General features: G+C 45.6%; 1 protein-coding gene across 5 annotated transcripts in view; it reads left to right on the top strand.

Annotated features, from left to right (window-relative positions):
• Positions 1-18,561, top strand: part of htt (huntingtin) — a 39,998-nt gene that overhangs the window by 3,706 nt on the left and 17,731 nt on the right. The window contains exons 2-30 of one of the 5 annotated variants that reach the window (XM_029258852.1): positions 105-188; positions 525-645; positions 839-898; positions 1,502-1,581; positions 1,678-1,816; positions 4,637-4,778; positions 5,009-5,187; positions 5,524-5,728; positions 6,009-6,056; positions 6,444-6,524; positions 6,680-7,005; positions 10,978-11,101; positions 11,431-11,549; positions 12,470-12,581; positions 12,706-12,843; positions 12,935-13,093; positions 13,223-13,320; positions 13,490-13,629; positions 13,728-13,791; positions 14,046-14,146; positions 14,235-14,381; positions 14,706-14,826; positions 15,323-15,468; positions 15,719-15,870; positions 16,220-16,422; positions 17,199-17,325; positions 17,435-17,562; positions 18,115-18,225; positions 18,335-18,412. In XM_029258852.1, coding sequence (XP_029114685.1) covers positions 105-188; positions 525-645; positions 839-898; positions 1,502-1,581; positions 1,678-1,816; positions 4,637-4,778; positions 5,009-5,187; positions 5,524-5,728; positions 6,009-6,056; positions 6,444-6,524; positions 6,680-7,005; positions 10,978-11,101; positions 11,431-11,549; positions 12,470-12,581; positions 12,706-12,843; positions 12,935-13,093; positions 13,223-13,320; positions 13,490-13,629; positions 13,728-13,791; positions 14,046-14,146; positions 14,235-14,381; positions 14,706-14,826; positions 15,323-15,468; positions 15,719-15,870; positions 16,220-16,422; positions 17,199-17,325; positions 17,435-17,562; positions 18,115-18,225; positions 18,335-18,412 — 3,733 coding nt within the window. Of the gene's footprint in view, positions 1-104; positions 189-524; positions 646-838; positions 899-1,501; positions 1,582-1,677; positions 1,817-4,636; positions 4,779-5,008; positions 5,188-5,523; positions 5,729-6,008; positions 6,057-6,443; positions 6,525-6,679; positions 7,144-10,977; positions 11,102-11,430; positions 11,550-12,469; positions 12,582-12,705; positions 12,844-12,934; positions 13,094-13,222; positions 13,321-13,489; positions 13,630-13,727; positions 13,792-14,045; positions 14,147-14,234; positions 14,382-14,705; positions 14,827-15,322; positions 15,469-15,718; positions 15,871-16,216; positions 16,423-17,198; positions 17,326-17,434; positions 17,563-18,114; positions 18,226-18,334; positions 18,413-18,561 lie in introns of all 5 variants that reach the window. The other 4 variants (XM_029258851.1, XM_029258850.1, XM_029258854.1 and 1 more) reach the window with 4 other exon arrangements.

Raw genomic sequence — 18,561 nt, 5'->3', positions numbered from 1 at the left:
GCACATGAAAAAATCATGGAGTTTAGTGCTAGAGTGCTTATGTTCCCATCCCATACGGATTGCAGTGTTTTCGTAGTCATGTTTTTATTGTCTTACTCTTGTAGGAAGAAAGACCTCGCTGCCACCAAAAAGGACCGTGCAACTCACTGCTTGACAATATGTGAGAACATCGTGGCCCAGTCCTTGAGGTAAGTCCTCTCTCCCTCTAGTGCCATGCCCCTGGAACTAGCGCCGCAATCGGAAGCCGTCGCTTAAGGGCTAATCAGCTTTTGTGACGTTGTCTTCATCATATGTAAAAGCACACTGATAATTACCTTTGGTTTTAAACAATCACATTACTTTAGTTGGATTAGTGAAGTGGAGGGTGGTTTGCCCATAGACCCAAGTCTTCAGCAAGGTCAGTGGCAAGCCTGAGAGGAGGGGGAATGTCTGGTCTCTTCAGCTTTCTGGTCCTCCAGGATTGTGATGGTTGGTTTGGAGTGACTTTGAAACCTGTCTCTTGCCACCTATGGCCCTGGGATCAGGACATCCTTTGAGTTCCAGAAGTTGCTTGGGATGGCCATGGAAACAACGTTAGTATGCTGCGACGACGCTGAGTCTGATGTTAGGATGGTGGCAGATGAGTGCCTCAACAAAATCATCAAGGTGTGTCCCTTTGGATTTCTAGATCTGCAATAACATTATTCTGGCCAGAATCATCATCTGCTCTGTGAGCTCCATCACATTGGACATTTTCTCCAGAACTTAAGTAATATTCTGTCTTTATGCTGCAAGGTGTTGAGTGACTGCATTTGAGCTTAATGTTTTCACAATAAGGCCACCTTCTGTGTCCCATCAGGCACTTATGGACTCCAGCCTTCCCCGTCTGCAGCTTGAACTGTACAAAGAGATCAAGAAGGTATGCCTGTGTAGTCTTTACTGCCTAATGTCAACTTGTTTACAGCCATCATCAGTTTTTTTTCTGATCAGTGTTGCGCAAAAATACGCACTGAAAAGATATGCATTGGATGGTAATATGCTTGAGTGAAAGTGTCCACCAGTACATGGGTGACAAGGTGGTGCAGCAGGTAGTGCTAGGGCCACACAGTGTCTGGATTGCTTGATTGGATGTAGGTGGAGCTGTCATGTTCTCCCTGTGTTCATATGGGTTTCCTCCCACAATCCAAAGACGTATATTTTAGGAGAGCTGATGAATTTAAGTTGCTCACTGTGCACATCTGTGTGTCACTTTGCTCTGTTGTGTGTATGAGTAGACCCTCTTAAGTAGCTTACTGTATTTAGTGTTTTAAGTTGCCTTGGACAAAGGCACCAGCTATATACAAATTAATATTTAATAATTATACTGCACCTCTGAATCACACTGAATAAAAGCACTGGATAAACAGAGAGTATACCTGGAATTTGTGCACCATGCCACTGGAGTGTGTTTATCACTGTAGTTGTAGAGGCTGGCTGTGGTCCTCTGTGCCAGCGGACTGATGCATGCTTCCTGTCTTTTCAGAATGGTGCATCGCGAAGCCTCAGGGCCGCGCTGTGGCGATTCGCTGAGCTCTCCCATCTCATTCGCCCACAGAAATGCAGGTAACTCCTCTCCCTGGTGCACCATCAGTGATGTCACCACCAGGGGCTGTTCCAGTGCACTCACCCATTTCGCCTCTGCCCCGTCTCCATCCCCAGGCCCTACCTAGTGAACCTGCTGCCCTGCCTGACGCGCATCTGTAAGCGACCGGAGGAGGCTGTTCAAGAGACGCTGGCTGCCGCCATTCCAAAAATCATGGCAGCACTTGGGAATTTTGCCAACGACAGCGAGCTCAAGGTGCGCAGTGATGGCGGTGTAGCTTTTCTCCTGGCAGGTTGTGGAGAGGAGGGTGATCTCGCCAAAGTTACAGAGACTGCTGCAGTTTGCACTTCCTCGCTCTTGTAAATCAATATGCTGTTGCCCTTGAGTGTGAATTCTGCTGGACTTGGACATGGCCACAGTTGATAACTCAGTCTGGTGGAACACCAGTAGAACCCCAGGCACCTCTCAGAGAAAGATGGATTTGAACAAAGAATAGAACAGTCACCACTAGGATCATGTTATAAAACCTGTTTTGTGAAGGTCACAATATAATAGGATGGGTAAAGCTGTGATTTATGACTTCTGTGATTTATTTAAGGCAAAAATCCTTCCTATCAGGTCATCAGGGTGTGGAGGAAAGCAAGGGAAGTTGAAGGCCTGATTCCAATAGAGAGCAGACTGCCCCATAAGGGACAATTGTGTTTACTCTGCTGGAGGAAGAAAATTTATATTAATTCATTTAGGAGACACTTTTCTCCAAAACGACATACATCTCAGAAAATAAAACAAAGTGCATTACACCAACAGGCAGAGAGGTCTACATGTAGACATGTGATTCTTGAGTGCAGTGAAATTGCCTCATACCACCATTAAATATACAAGTAGTTGCATATAGAGTTTTTTAAAAAGCAGATGACGTAGTACCTGTTTATTGAGCACACAAGGAGGTCAGAGGGGAAGTGAGGATCCAGAGGAACTGAAGATCTAGAGCCTTTGGGATGTTTTTCTTCCAGCCAGCTGAACCCAGACTCTTTGCCAGTGAAGCAAATGGTGCTGCTTAGACTGGGACCTCTGGGATGGTTTCGCAGACTATGTGGAGCATGGCAGAGGTTTGTGTGTACATGTGCATAAAGAAAACGGAGGATTTGCACTCTTAACATTTGTTTTATTGGCCAGTAGAATTGTTGTTAGGTAGGGTGGCACAGCGGGTAGCACAGGTGCCTTGCAGTGCCCGGACTGTGTGACGAGACGTGGGTTTGAATCTGGTTCATTCTGTGTGGAGTTCACATGACGTTTCTCCACGTGCTCTGGTTTCCACCCACACTTCAGACGTTTTACACTATGCTACGTTTCGTTGCTGTATAGATACGTGAATCATCATAGAGTTCAGCGTGGTGTATCTAGTGTTGTGAGTTGCCTTGGATAAAGGTGTCACTTTTGTGAATATGTAGAGCACAGAATATAGTACTTTTTAAAGTGTGCGTTGTTGTGGGGGAAAAAGCCACAGCTGCACAGCTGAGCTTCCGGGTGCAGTTATATCACGCTATGGGAAGTGGACAGGGCGGGACCCGTTTGCCGGGGGAGACGAGGATAACGGGAGCAGCGTTGCGCAAGCCTCTGTTCCTAGACGCCTCGGCAGGGTTACGTCATGCACTGAACGTAATCGTACACAGAGCGGTTTCCTTTGCTCCTCACAGGCTGCAAGGCCTGACGCGGCCAAGCCCGCTGGCTCTCCTGCTGATCATCCCTTACGATCGCAGAGAGCAAGCGAGAGTTACAGCCTAATGGAACCTCACCAGACATGTGCTGGTAGCTCTCATCCGCAATGGATACGTGGCTTAGCTTGTCTGTCAAGTGTGAAAGTGCTGTGTGCTCACAGAGGTGTTTCTAAGCAACGTGCTTCTCTGTAATTTGCAGCGATTCTCTTGTCTTTATTGCTCAGTCAGTATCTTTCTGCCCGAAACCGTGTGCAGAACAAGTTTTGCTGATGTGATTCATGTTGCTTTTTATTTTTCTCAGTTAATAAACAAAATGATTTGCAGTTTCTGTAAGCGTTATCTGATAGTATTTAGATTAGGGTTTCGTATAAGATGTTTGCTGGTTTCATTAATATTGGTTGTAAGCACCAGCGTTGCTTCCGTAATTTTTTTTCTGCTTTGTGTTCAAGGCTAAATTGTGCAGAAATAGATTTTTCAAGCTTTACTACTGTTGTTGTTGTTGTTGTTGTTGTTAACCTGGAAGGTTTTCTTGTGTGCTCCAGTTTTTTCCCGCAGTCCAAAAAAGCATGTTACTGGTGAATTGCCCATTATGTGTGACTATGTGAGAGTGAGTGACAGTGATTACCCAGTGATGGACTGCTGTCCCATTCGTTGTGTTTCCCGCTTCACAAACGGTGCTTCCTGGAATGGGCTCTGGACCAATGGACAGACAATTAATGAACAGGGATAAATCAATGAATTCTTATTTATTAACAGTTGATGAGCTGACAACAATGTATAAGTTGAATTGCAATGTTAAGTAAGCAACTTTACAATGATTTATCCATTTATACAAAAGTGTATTCTTCCTGTGTCATTTCTGTAAATTTATTGACCAAGGGTATAAAAGCAATAGTGGGACCTACTGATTACAGGTTAAATACCCTAACTGCTGCAGTACCTGCTATCCCTATGTAATTGGGACCAGTCGACAGACAGGGGTGAGTGTTTGCTCACTCTCTGGTCCCAAGTGCCACTCGCTCCGCTACTGTTACAAATAGGGGTTAAATAGGGTGAATGATAAGGTAGGTGGCTGTTAGTCCTTACTCCTTAATCCCGCTGCTTCTTGATGCATGTGTGTGCTGCACCCAGCAGTGAGTTAATGAATACAAAACAGTGTGAAACTTTTCGATAAGGCACCCTCAGTAAGCACTACAAACATAACAAAACTTGCATCAACAACAAAAGGCTGTCATGCTCAATGAAGGACCCTACTTAAGACCCTCCATAACAATAGTAACCTATTACAGAATCATAAATGTTGCATGAAGCGCAGTAAACAATACTTTTTTTTTTTTTTTTTTTCCTCTTGTTGTAGGTGCTCCTGAAGGCGTTTGTGGCAAACCTGAAGTCGAGCTCCACCACGATCCGGCGCACAGCAGCCAGCTCGGCGGTCAGTGTCTGCCAGCACTCTCGTCGGCCCCAGTATTTCTACACCTGGCTGCTGAATGTGCTACTCGGTGGGTCCGCGGAGCAAGCTCCTCTCAGATGTGTTCTGTTTTCCTGTCCCACTGTTGGTACAACCATTCTTTCAGCCTGTGACTTAATAGGGGAAGCAGCATTGGTAGCTTTCTTCATCGGCATCTTTTCACCCTGTGCTTACTGTAGTTCTGCTAGTTGTAAAGCTGTTGCAGCTGTAGAAGTTTGACCGTGACATGTCTCCACGGCTGGCGCTTTATGTTCTTCTCAGGTCTCCTCGTGCCTGTGGACGATGAGCACCCTAGTCCCCTCATCCTCGGGGTACTGCTGACGCTGCGCTACTTGATGCCCCTCCTTCAGCAGCAAGTGAAGGACACTACAATGAAAGGCAGCTTTGGGGTGACACGCAAGGAAGCAGATGTCTCCCCTTCGCCAGAGCAGCTGGTGCAGGTAGCGCATCTCTTGCCTTTCCTAAGGAACCATTCTGAGCCATGTAATTTACAGGGGTCAGTGTTTTAGAAACAGGTGGAAGAACTATATGCAGTGGGATTATGACCAGAGCTGATTCGTAGCTATGATATATTAATAACACTGGGTCACGGTCTGCACTAGATGGATTTATTTAAATCAGTAGACTGATTTAAAGGGTTTTGCTTCATTTGCTGTATTTTACTGTAATTACATACACTCATACTTGCGATCTTGACCAGTGAAACCCACTCACCCGGCCATGCACAGGTACCGTGGACCTCACTGTGATCTGTGTGTTCTTTACCTCACGCGCAGGTGTATGAGTTGACACTGCACTACACGGAGCACTGTGACCACAACGTGGTGACGGCTGCCCTGGAGCTCCTACAGCAGACGCTTCGAACGCCTCCTCCTGATTTGCTGCACGTGCTCATCGCACCCGGGAGCATGCTGTGCGTTTCCGTGTCCCGTGAGGAAGCAGAGAACCGCGCGCGCAGCGGCAGCATCCTGGAGCTCATCGGTAAACCTCCTGAACCCCATAACCCGTCATTCTCACACACAGTTGTTTTTGTCCATCCATCGCAGTCAGAGGACACAGACCTGCGTCTCCACATGTCGGTTGCACGCACATCAGACATTGCCGTGATAACAGTAAGCCCTCCCCCTCCTCTTCTCCGATCCTGGCTGCCCTGTGCTATTTTCTTCTTGACCTGTGGGGCTTGGGTGACAGTGACCATCCCCTGTGGTTCCCGAGGCCTTTTTTCCTTGTCTCTTTATCTTTTCTCTCCTGTTGCTTGCAGCCGGAGGAGGGTCTTCATGCAGTCCGCTTCTCCTCCGGAAACAGAAAGGTGACTATAAGCCATAGTGTCCCACAGCGTCGCCTAGCATACCTCTACATCTTCTGTTTACATAGAGCGTGTCACCTCGTGTTTCTGTGGTCGTATGTGTTGGACATCCATATTGAACCAGTCTTTCTTCAGAAGTTAGAGCTTGAGGCTCCACATTCAGATGGATTTATGCTGCTTTCCTTCAGACTGTAGTGTATTGAAATGTTCTAAAGATACATTTGATCTCTAAATTTCTTAATCAGTCATGTTGTCTTTTCAAAGGAAGGTGTTACGTGTAGAAGTTGTCTGTATAAAATTTGATGAGCCTGATGACGACTTCAGCAGAAATCCTTCCGAGCAACATTTTTGCCTCCAGTAGTTTCTCTGATCATAGACTTTCAATTCTAGGCAAACTGCTCTCTGGAGAGGAAGAGGGGCTGGAGGATGACCCAGAGACCAGGTCAGAGGTCAGCACTGGAGCCTTCACTGGTACGTGTTTGGGAGATTAGGTGAAGAAAGAAGGCTGACTTGTCATGACTGCAGTGCTAGAGCCAGCCATGGGTGTGCCGTGACAACAGTGGATGATCAGTTAGTGAGGGGAAGCTGATTTGTGCAATCCCTTTCCCCCCACCCCCATCATTCAGCCTCAGTGACCAGTGACAACGCGAGTGATGCACCTTCGTCCTCGGGGGTCTCTACCCTGGCCTCCGTGGACATCATCACGGAGCAGCCGCGCTCTTCGCAACATAGCCTGCAGCCTGGCGACTCCGTGGACCTGAGTGCCTCCTCAGAACAAGGCACGGCCGACACTCCTGATGAGGAGGACATGCTGAGCCACAGCTCCAGCCAGGTCAGCAGTGCAGGAGCGCCCGACGGCAACCGCCCGGCCTCCTCCCCACCCAGCGACAGCTCCCAAACCACCACGGAGGGGCCTGACTCTGCTGTTACACCCTCCGACTGCGCCGAGCTTGTAAGTGTGCTGCGGCAGGCTGGTCCACCCTCTCCGACCTTCACCGAGGGGCCCGACGCCTCCTCCAGCTCGGACTTCGGGTCGTCCAGCACTACTTCCTCTTCTTCCTCTTCTTCCATCGCTAGTGGTAGTGACAAGGTTAGAAGCCACAAGGGAGGGGGCCTGCAGAGAGCTCTCCCTTCACCCTAAACCCTCCTCTTCCCTTTCCTCAGCCTTTCGGCCCCTTCCATGGCTCGTCTCCTGCCCTGAATTCCACCCTGTCATGACCGCAGCCAGTGCTAACTGTCTTATTTCTCCCTTACCAAACCTGCCTGCTTTTTCTTCTCTGTTATGGCTGCTGCTGTTCAGAGAAAATGAGCATTTGTCAGTCTGAAGTCACCTTTGTACCAATTACAGTTTTAGCTTTTTCTCAGTTATCCCAAACTTAACCTTCTCGGGCCTCGGCATTGACAGTTTGCTTAAATCTGAAAACTTTAGCAGTCAGTCACACAAGGGTTAACTGCACTAGTCCACTAGCAATAAAACCCTAATCCAAGAAAGGAAACTCCCCCCCTTCCCCTCTCTAACGCCAATTAGTAATTTATCTGACTTTCTCTTTAACAGTACTTTGACAAGTCATTCTTGCCCTGGTTCTCATTTTCTCGTATACATATAGCAGAAATTAATTTGGCTGCCTTACATTTAAAATAAAATTATGGCTGAGCACCCAACCCCCCATTATATCAACACTTGTTATGGGAACATTCACTGATCCAGATTTCCCAGAATATAGACTCCGTCCCAGATTTTCTAGAGTTTTTGCTCTGCGAGTTCACCAAATTTCAGATGCAGCATTTCCGACCAACTGAAAGAACCATGTTCTCGGAGCAGCTGTGGAGGAACTGCACAGACAAGTGTGCAGTGCTGCGAATGGATGCCATTATGCGCCATGCTTACATGAAATGCTGCATTGTGTTTTGTGTGCATATTATTATTTTCATTTTGACGTTTTTGGTTTATATTTGTCTTTCATTTCATCATGGATCCAAAGACAGTTTAAAAAAGCTTGAGAAAGTAACGGCAAAAACGGAAAATCCAAAATGAAAATGGCTTTGAGCTAGCTTGAGGGGGGGCGCGGTGGTGGAGCAGGCTTGGCTGGGTCCTGCTCTCTGGTGGGTCTAGTGTTTGAGTCCTGCTTGGGGTGCCTTGCGATGGACTGGCGTCCCGTCCTGGGTGTGTCCCCTCCCACTCCAGTCTTACGCTCTGTGTTGCCAGGTTAGGCTCCGGCTTGCCGCTACCCCGTATGGGACAAGCGGTTTCAGCAAATGTCTGTCTGCCTGACTTGCTTGTGGGGTCATGGTTAGGACACAGCCGTGTAAAGGTTACCGGTTTAAATCCCTCTCCTCCTGTACTACCTTGAACAGCTCCAGAATGAATAACTGGCTATGGGTAAATTTACTTCATGTTGCTTAGTTTAGAAAACAAGCATTATATTAAGTTACCTTTTGAAAGAGTCTTTAGCTAAATAACCAGTAATACATCTTAATTAACAGAACAGCTGAGGGTCAGAACAGCGCACTGAGGTGGAAACGGTGCACTGAGACACTCGTATACATAAAACAAGATGAAAAGGGAACAGTATTTCAAAGGTGTGATCTGTACCACTGTCTGAGGTTCCAGAAAGGACCTTTACCTCTTGGGCAAAGTGCTCTCAAAGCTGTTGCCTGGTTATTTTCTAGCTCTGTATTGTCCCAGAGTCTTTACCCTGGCCTTCATGGGCTTTCCTATGGTACATTTTGTCGAGATTCTGCCTTCCACTTTGGCATTCGATTCAAATTATGTGCACTGCATACATACATTCCTTAAAGATCCAACAAGCAAGCTTTTAAAGTCAGTCCTGACTTAGTTTGTGTGTCCGAAAATTTTCGAGAGTTGCTCTCCTCGAATCCATAGCATTCGCTCTTCAGTCACATCAAACTGCATAACAGTTGTGCCTCGTGGACTTGGTAATAAGGACAACTATTTTGATAAGGAGCCTTCTTACTAAAGCTTAGAAAAATTTTCTTAATAGTTATGTGGACTTGTAGTCTTTTTTGAGTTCAGTCTTTGAAAACTTATTAAACTTATAATAAACTTATTGGGGGAAGCTGGTAGTGTAGTGATTGAGTCTGAAGGCAACAGTGCTAGTGGTCACAGGTTCAAATCCCACCTCTAGCTGTAGTACACTTCAGTAAGACCCCAAATTCCACCAGTAACATTTCCCAGCTTTCTAAATGGGTAAATAATCATAGGTAGCTTAACAGTATGTAGCAGCTAAATACAAAAATAGAGCTAGTTTTCTTGGTTTCCAGACCCCTGCTTTAAGAATTGATTTTTGGGAATAAATTAGGTTTGGATAAAGGGGGATATGTGTATTAGAGTTATTTTTTCCCCCTCCATCCATTTTCAGTAACTGTTTATTGAATATAGCCTCAATGGGACACCAGCCCCTCACATGTGGCACTCACATATACTCACTCACAAAGGCGCACACACTAAAGAGTATAGGCAATTCAGAGTTGTCAGTTCACGTAAAACACATCAATGGGCTCCGATAAGGGGAAAAAAAGGCTGTGCTGGGTTTGGACCAACATTTGAACCCACAGCACATTAGCTGTGTGGTGTCGCCTCTATCCGCTTTTCCGCTCTACAGCCCAATTCATCTTTTTTAAATCAAAATTGCAGCACTGGCAGAGTTTTTACTCGGAATTTTACTATGAACATAATGCCTTCTCCCCGTTATGTTCCGTACCTTTCTTAATTCAAGGCTGCTAAATGTCCACCTTCCCCTATTTTGGATGTGATGGTTTGCTTGCTTGTCTGAAAGCTGACAGCTCCGGAGGGGTTACGGTCAAGGTCTGCTGCGCTCGCTCTCCCTGAGCCAGGGCTCAATGTCTCACAGTCCTGGAGGGCCGAGTCTTGCAACTTTTCCAGTTCAAAAGTAAGCTCAGATGGTTCGGTCAGCAAGTCGAATCAGTCGGCCTTCCCGGACCTTGAGTAGCCCTTCCTGAGGCCATCTGAGCCAGCGGAAGAACTGCATGGATGCTGGCGTTCACAGCCACCCAAGAACATCTTGTATCTTTCATTTGCTTCATTCTTACCTTAGCTCAGCTTTGTTTGTTATATGCCGGAGTGTACTGTGTGCTGGCTACTGGTTTGTTTTTTAAGATGATGTGTCTGAACTTGTGACCCCCTGTGCTGCTCTGAATCGGCTGAAAACGCACAGTGTGAAACTGCTGCAAGGCCAGATTCAGTTCTGTTTGTGGTCTTGCTCGCTTCTGTTGATGGTCTGCTTGTGTGTGATTGTAACCATTATTCTATGAATGCCGTTGTTCTGTGTCTCTGGTCTTTTTCTTGCAATTTCATACTATTTTCTTATTTACTGTTTGAACAGTAGTGTCTCATGCTTACTGTACCTAAAGATGCACAGTAGCGTAGAGCAGTCTGCAGAGTATTAACCTACTATTTCGTGATACACGGAAGTGCCACAGTATCCCACTTTATAGAACTGTTTCGAAACTCATCTGTGCCATACATTAGAGTAAAGGTACTGTAGGATTTGTTATTGTTCTGCCTTTCTTTTCTGCTGAATACAACTGAGCAGTTCCCCTCTCCTCTTGATAAATTTAGCTATTGAGTCAGAATTAAAATGCTCCACCCACACCAGTATGTCATGCAGAGCTGTTTGTAGATTTATTGTGTAGATAAACTTCTGAGTTTGCGAAAGAAGAAAAACTTATTGCTTTGTGCGTCACTTCCCCTTGTTCGTTTTATCATATCTCATTTTGAAGGACTTTACCTGAGGATCTCAGTGGCTTTAGATTACTTGAGAGGGATGCTAGTATGGCGGCGTTGTTTCTAAGTTGCGCAGTGCTGTTGCTAGGTGTTCCGGCAGTTTGAATGTTTTATGCCTGTTGTGCAGTAGGGCTGAGTCTCTGTGTATCTTGGTGTTAGGTTCTTGATGGCAGCGAGAGCCAGTACTCTGGGATGCAGATTGGGACACTACAGGATGAAGAGGAAGAGGCGACCAACCCCACCCCTGAGGAATCCCTGGAGCCCCTCTCTCGGACTGCGCTCGGTAGGACCTCCAGAGTATCCCCAAAATGGGCCTTTTTTTCCCCCCTCATTGTTTGGGGGCTCATCCCCTGCTGCGCTCTGAATGCCAACTGTTTTCTCTCCCTTAAAATCCAAGTGACAAGCCAAATAAAGATGCTCTTGTGAGAAACTCATCCATAGTTGTCCATGCTCTCTTTTGTAACCATGTTTGCTCTTCTCTAATTTGGTGTTCAATGAGAATTTGGAGTTGTAGTTTAATAAGTGCTCACCAACCACTCTCTGCAAGAAAGATGCCCACAGTGTTTGTGAGAACCAACATGTGTGCTGTTTTGCCAACGTGTTTGTCTGCAGTGCTGAGCAAACCTCACTTGATGGAGGGCAAGGGGCACAGTCGGCATTCCTCAGATAGCAGCGTTGACAGGTTCCTGCCCAAGGAAGAGGTCATGGATTTGGCAGAACTGGAGAACAAGGCAAGGGTTCCCGTGTTACTTGGTAGTCTGCTCTGTATTTGTTGTATTTCAAATTTGCTGTGATGATTATTATAGTTATTATTCTTAAACTTTATTTAGTTGACAACTTCACCTAGAACAACTTTTGGATAATATGAGGCAAAAGTGCTTACAAGGTCACAAGGTATTAGTTGAGTGATAATCATCAAGGATGAAACTGTGTTGCAGCTCAGACACGGTCAGCCTAACATTTGACTAAACGCGCTACTTCGGGGAGAAAACGCACATCAAATGTAAGGGAAGATTTCACAGCATAAAGGCAAGTCAGGCTATTGCAATCGAACCAGGGTTAAGAGCAGGTAAAGGTCTTGAGTAACAAAAGAGATGCTTTTAGACAGGTCGAAGATAATAAGCAATGAGACAAGTCTTCAAAAGCAGGCAAAGGACTAGAAGACCTGTAGTATACCTGTTGAGTGGAGGTTTATTCCACTGCTTGGGAGCCAGAAGAGAGAACAAGTTATCGTTTTTTGTGTGTTTGTAGAGGGAGGAGGTTTGCAGACAAGGTTTGTAGATACAGCGGTGATTTGGCCAAGGTTATAGGGAGAAGTGAGACACTGGAGGCACCGAGGAGCCATGATATGTAGGGAGCTGTATCCTAAAATGAGGGTCTAAAATTGGATCCTGGCAGTGATGGGGAGTCAGTGAAAAGACTAGAGCAGAGGAGATGTGTGTTATACAGCATTTTCTATGAGCAGGACAAGGAGGATGGCATATGGAGAAAGACCAGAAGAAAGGGAGCTGTAATACAGAACAGAATAAAGGCCTGGATAAGGAGCTGGGTGGCAGCTGGAGTGGTGTAGGTTTACTAATGAGACTGGAGCAAAAAAGTTAATTTCCTGGAGTTTTGTGGAAACTCAAAGTTTAACTGTACCACTTTTCAGCCGTCAAGAATAAAAGGTGACATTGGCCACTATACAGACCAGAAAGCAGAGCCACTAGTGCACTGCATCCGGCTGCTGTCTGCTTCGTTCCTCCTCACTGGACAAAGTAGTGGTAAGGCTAACCGCACTGGTCATATGCAGCACAAACTCTGTCGTGGGTTTGAGGGGTTTAACATCAAGAGGAGTGCTCCAGAGGCATCTACACGTTCTTGATGTCTGTCTTTGTCCCCTGGGAGGCCTGATCCCCGACAAGGAGGTACGGGTGAGTGTAAAGGCGTTGGCTGTGAGCTGTGTTGGTGCCGCTGCTGCCCTGCTCCCTGAGGCCTTCTTCAACAGGCTTTACTGTGAGCCCCTGGAGGGCCAGCCCCCTGATGGTGAGGACCACTATAGGAGGAGGGGCTTCTGGCATGTTTACTTCCTCCCAGTTACACTGCTGGTTTACACTATTTCCTTCCTTCTCTACAGAGCAACAGTATATAACTGACATTCTGAAGTACATTGACCATGGGGACCCGCAGATCCGTGGGGCCACTGCCATAGTCTGTGGAACTGTGATCGCCTCTGTTCTCAACAAAACCCGCTTCAACGTGGAGCTGTGGCTTGCCAGCATCAAAAGTTCCACAGGTTGGTGTTCAAAATGAAGACGCTGCAAGGTATTGTTAAAAAAAAAAAGGGTGTTTTCTGAAATGAAACCAACCAAGAGGGTCATTTTTTTGATGGAAAGTGCTCAACCATCTTCTTCCTGTTTGTCAGGAAACCCCATCTCCCTGGTGGACTTTGTGCCTTTGCTGCAGAAAACCTTGAGAGACCCATCCTCTGTCACCTGTAAGATGTCCTGTGCTGCTGTAAAGGTAAACTTGTGGATGGAAGTTCATTTTGAAATGAAGTTTACTTAATTTCTCTCTTCTTGCTTGTCAGCAGCATGAAGCGGTGTTGATTGCCTCTCAGACAGTTTTAGAAGTGCATCTTCTGTGGGGAAAATATTTTTTGACAAGAAATAATATCTTCTGTGTCTTGCAGCATTGCATCATGGCCCTATGCTGCAGTAGCTACAGTGAGCTGGGCCTGCAGTTGATCATCAACCTCCTGACCCTCAGGGACTGTTCCTACTGGCTGGTCAGGACAGAGTTGCTTGACACTCTGGCTGAGATTGATTTCAGGTAATAGTGTCTCTGAGTCCTCTGACAGCAAACCTTGCAATGCCACTTTAATACATACGCTTTGGATGGCGATGATACCTGGCTTTTAATGTCTCTAGATTGGTCAGTTTCCTGGAAAGAAGAACGGAGAGTTTGCACAGAGGAGACCACCACTACACAGGAGTAAGTGTGATCTTGGTTTCCTTTTTCCTTCTATCTGATAAATAGTATTCTACTCTCAAATTCTGCAGAAGGAGTTCTTCATTGCTGATACATGAAAAGAGTAACGTGGAATCATCGTTGTGCATGCAAATATGAATTTCAGCGTTCCTGCACTTGGTGGGAATGCATTTTTCCTGCAGGAGTGAAATGGTTTTTAAAAAGTACTTGAATTTTAATGTTAAATTCCCTTGCATGTTGATTCCTGCTGTCTGTAGCTGCTGAAGTTGCAGGACCGCGTGCTGAACGATGTCGTAATTTACCTGCTTGGGGATGAGGATGCCCGAGTTCGCCATATGGCAGCCGCGACAGTGAGCAGGTGGGCACACCTCTGCATACTCCCCCAGTACTGTACTGATTGTTGAGCCTTCTGCTTGCACTGAACATGGTCTCCTTTTGTGCACTAGGCTGGTGCCCAGGCTATTCTACAACTGCGACCAGGGCCAGGGGGACCCGGTGGTAGCCATTGCTAGGGACCAGAGCAGCGTGTACCTGCAGCTGCTGATGCATGAGACGCAACCACCCTCTCACTTCACTGTCAGCACCATTACCAGGTACGCGGCATAGGAGGCCTCAGTGCCGTCGCTGTACTGAACGAAGAAGGCCCTTCGTAGATGGAAAGCATACACAGAAGAGAAGTGCCTTTCACTGGGACCTACTATAGCTGATAATGTTTCAGCAACCAACATGTCTACATATACCGTACTTTGAGCTCACTGTTTTTAAAAAGAGACAAAAAAACAATATGTTTTTATTTTCTGATTTTGTCCTAAAGATAGTCAGTAAACTCATCAACACAGCAGTAGGTGCTCGTGTAGTTGATTGTACGTTGCATTATAATGTTAAAGTATTCTCATATCTCTCCTCTGTCTCCCCAGGACATACAGAGGGTACAGCCTCTCTCCGAGTGCCTCTGACATCACTCTGGAGAACAACCTGTCACGCGTGATCACAGCAGTGTCTCATGCCCTCACTTCATCCACCTCCAGAGCCCTCACAGTGAGTTTGGTGGCAGCTGCCATCATAGCCCTCCCGAACAGAGCACTGTTGCCTGGGAGATGTCAGGAGGGGCGTGTTGAATTTTAGTTTCTGTCAGCAAGCTGTGGTCTTTACAAACTTGGGGATTATGCTCAAAAGAAGCAGGATTTGTTTTTTCAAACAGTTTTATGGAGAGTTCTCATAAACTGTTTAGTGATTGCTCCTATGGGATACTATTTGGATGAAGTCTTTTTTAAAGCATTTTTATTAGAATCCACTGAGTCATTTTACCAGGAAATGGTTTCATTTGGGAATATAACAGTCATCCCACACAAATCTTATCTGGATCAAACCCATAAACAAATTGCATCAAGTAGTATTTATTGAAAAAGTGAAGTAAATAATGACTCTTATTAGTGGTTCAGTGCTCATTATACAAATGATGATTTATCTCAGTAATGCACTGTGGTTCTCCGTATTTGTGTGACTGTCTGCCTCCTTTGATTGTCTTTTACAGTTTGGTTGCTGTGAGGCCCTGTGCCTCCTGTCCTCCGCATTCCCAGTGTGCAGCTGGAGTGTGGGCTGGCACTGTGGGTACGTCAGCTCCTCTGCCGGTCATCTGAACCGCTCTAGTTTGTACAAGAACAGGAGCCGTTCTTTCAGGTAGCAACACCTCCTGTCAGTGGTGACCCTTACCTCAGTTGGTGATGATCTCATGAAATCTTTGTCTATATTGGTTCTTATTGTACTGGTGAAGGTTTATTCCATACAGTGATCTCTGATTCCTAAGCAAATTGTGTATAGATGTTGTAAAATTAACAGACTTTAGCGGTAACCTTTTCTAGTGAAGAAATATGAGTGTTTAGAGCTTTGTTCTTATGGTCTCTGATGTACTTTGTGGCTATGTCTGTAGCATGTCGCAGCCAGGCACCGGAGACGATGCAAAGAAGACCTTGACCGTTGGAATGGCCAATGTGATGCTGTCATTGCTTTCCTCTGCCTGGTTTCCCCTCGATCTTTCAGCACACCAGGATGCCTTGGTGCTGGTGGGCAATCTCCTTGCAGGTAGTGACTTTCCACACCACTTCCTGTCACATTACACTGCATGCCCTCTTGGCCTTTTTCAACACAGACTGCATCTCAGCACTCATTACAGCCCTTCTGGTTCTCCCCATGTTTACACTCCTGTTTTATGGCAACTGGTCGTGTAGTGTTTAGAGGTGCTGCCTTTGCACCTAGATGTTGCAGGTTTGAATCCCACCTCCAGTTGTAGTACCCTTGAACAAAGTACTTACCCTAAATTGCTCCAGTAAAAGTTGTCCAGCTGTGTAAATAGCTTAACACTGTAAGTCACTGTGGAGAAAAGTGTCAGCTAAATGAATAAATATAAATGAAAATGTCAATGTTTCAGCAGCTGTTGTTCCCAAGTGCATGAAAAGCCCCTGGACAGGGGAGGAAGAGTCCAGTTCAGGGAACATCAAGCAGGAGGAGTCATGGCCAGCACTTGCTGACCGCACCTTGGTCACCATGGCGGAGCAGCTCTTCTCCCACCTGCTGAAAATCCTCAACATCTGCGCACATGTAGTGGATGATGTGGCTCCTGGTCCTGCCATTAAGGTAACCTGGACGGAGGTTACATTTAATTAGCACCACTATCCCGGTTAGCGTTCCTGCTTTTTAAATGGAAATACTATGCGCTTAATGTCCAGTTGATCACGGAGCTTGGGATTTTGCAACAAGTTACATTTCGTCCTCAGTTTGGATACATGTCAACACATAGAAAAAAGGGCAAAAATGGGAAGAAGGTGTTTACATAGGCTTTTCCTAAGTCATCTGGATTGATGCGCACTTGTGGTTGGTTCTTTGTTATATCTCTCATCCTAGCCATTTGCTGCTCTCTGGGTTTTTGGTTGTGTTGAACCCAGTTGCCCTATTTGGGGCTCCATTATGAGAGCTCCTTATCTCTTATCGACTTGCAGACAGCATCAGATTCCACATGTTGGTGAACTGAATCCTGCCTGGACAGTAATATACTTCAGTAAAGTCCCTGTCTTGTCTGTAGGCAAATTTTAGCCACCCCAACTAATAATCTTCTTTTTTTAAATCTAACACTGAAGGGCCCAGTGTTGCTGTTGTTGCAATAATAATTAAAAAAAAAAAAAAAAAAAGTTCAATTAGATAAAAAATGAAGGGTCCTTTGTAAGACATTAATAACATCTTTGTGAGCTATGCACATCTTTTAATTCATGAATTAATTAGAGATTTGCTAGGAAATACCATACATAGCCTTTACATATTTTTGTACGTACCATAGTAAGTATTGCATAAATGTTAATAAATAATGTGTGGTAAAGATCTTAGGAAGGGTCTGACTATGTTCTCTGCTTTCCCAGGCCACACTCCCTTCACTTGCCACCACCCCATCCTTAAGCCCCATTAGAAGGAAAAGCAAAGAGAAGGAGCCTGTGGAGCCCAGCACGGCCCCCATGAGTCCTAAGAAGGGCAGCGAAGGCAGTCAAGGTGGGAGGTTGTCATCAAACTCCTGGCAGCATGTGGTAGCATTGTGGTGGGTGCTGCCTTGTACTGGACCAGACCTGATCATCACTAAGGTGTGCACATCTTTCTCCAGCATCTAGACCCACGGAGAGCACAGCGACGACGACTGTCAACAAGTCCACGTCACTGGGTAGTTTCTGCCACCTGCCCCCCTACCTGAAACTGTACGAAGTGTTGAAAGCTACTCATGCAAACTACAAGGTGACCTTCCACACTGCCTGTTCCATTCCATTTTGTGTGCACATATACCCAGTAATGATTTACTAATGGGGCCCATGTAAAACATTTGTGAGAGCTCTCAACTACTGAATAATTGTCTGTATAAAACACATTAATAGTTTGTCACACAATTTCCTTTTTGTACATGAATTTTGAAAACTGACAATCATTTGTATGCTGGTGATCAGAAACATGCATCATTTCGTTCGTTTATAACAAAATGTCCATGAGACCAAGAAGGGGCTCATGTATAGTTTTTCCTCAGTGATTAAGTATCTAATTGTCTAATATTCTCTAAGTATTTAATCTATCAATCAGTGAGCTCTTGATTCATATTTAGGATCTCAAGTGGCACAAGCTAGATTTAAATGTGTCAAATGTTAGTTTCCCAGTAGTTCTGAGATGAACAAAAGGATACGATAAAACCTTGAATGAATGGGTTGAGGTTTAGTACTGAGGTACTCTCAGGTTGCAGCTCTTCAGTGAACATGCTAATTTGGTCTGGGTGTTAATGGCACTTTTCCTGTTGCCTAGGTAACGCTCGACCTTCATAGCACCAATGAGAAATTTGGCAGTTTTCTCAGGTCAGCTTTGGATGTGTTGTCTCAGCTCTTAGAATTGGCCACGCTACATGACATCGGAAAGGTGAGGCTTTGCTTCTTAAGTGGCAGTTAGAGAGTGTCAGTGTCGTGTTGTGTGTTCTGCTTTCTGGCCTTCATGTGAATGAACGTGTTTGTTACTTACCACCCTTTAGTGTGTCGAGGAGATCTTGGGCTACTTGAAGTCATGTTTCTCCAGAGAACCCACCATGGCCACCATCTGTGTCCAGCAGGTGAACTTGTTTGCCATACTGATGTTTGACAACTGCCGGTTAAAATTAGCCGTGATGTCAAATTACTGTCCAGAGATTTTTTGCACATTTGACAGTTGAAATGTTGGGTTTTCATACCTTTTTTTTTTTTTTTTTTTTTTTTTTTTAAA

The sequence above is a fragment of the Scleropages formosus genome, chromosome 16 (assembly GCF_900964775.1).
Source record: "Scleropages formosus chromosome 16, fSclFor1.1, whole genome shotgun sequence".
NCBI classification, from domain to species: domain Eukaryota; kingdom Metazoa; phylum Chordata; class Actinopteri; order Osteoglossiformes; family Osteoglossidae; genus Scleropages; species Scleropages formosus.
The sequence above is the reverse complement of the archived record's forward strand: the minus strand, read 5'-3'. Positions and strand labels throughout refer to the sequence as shown.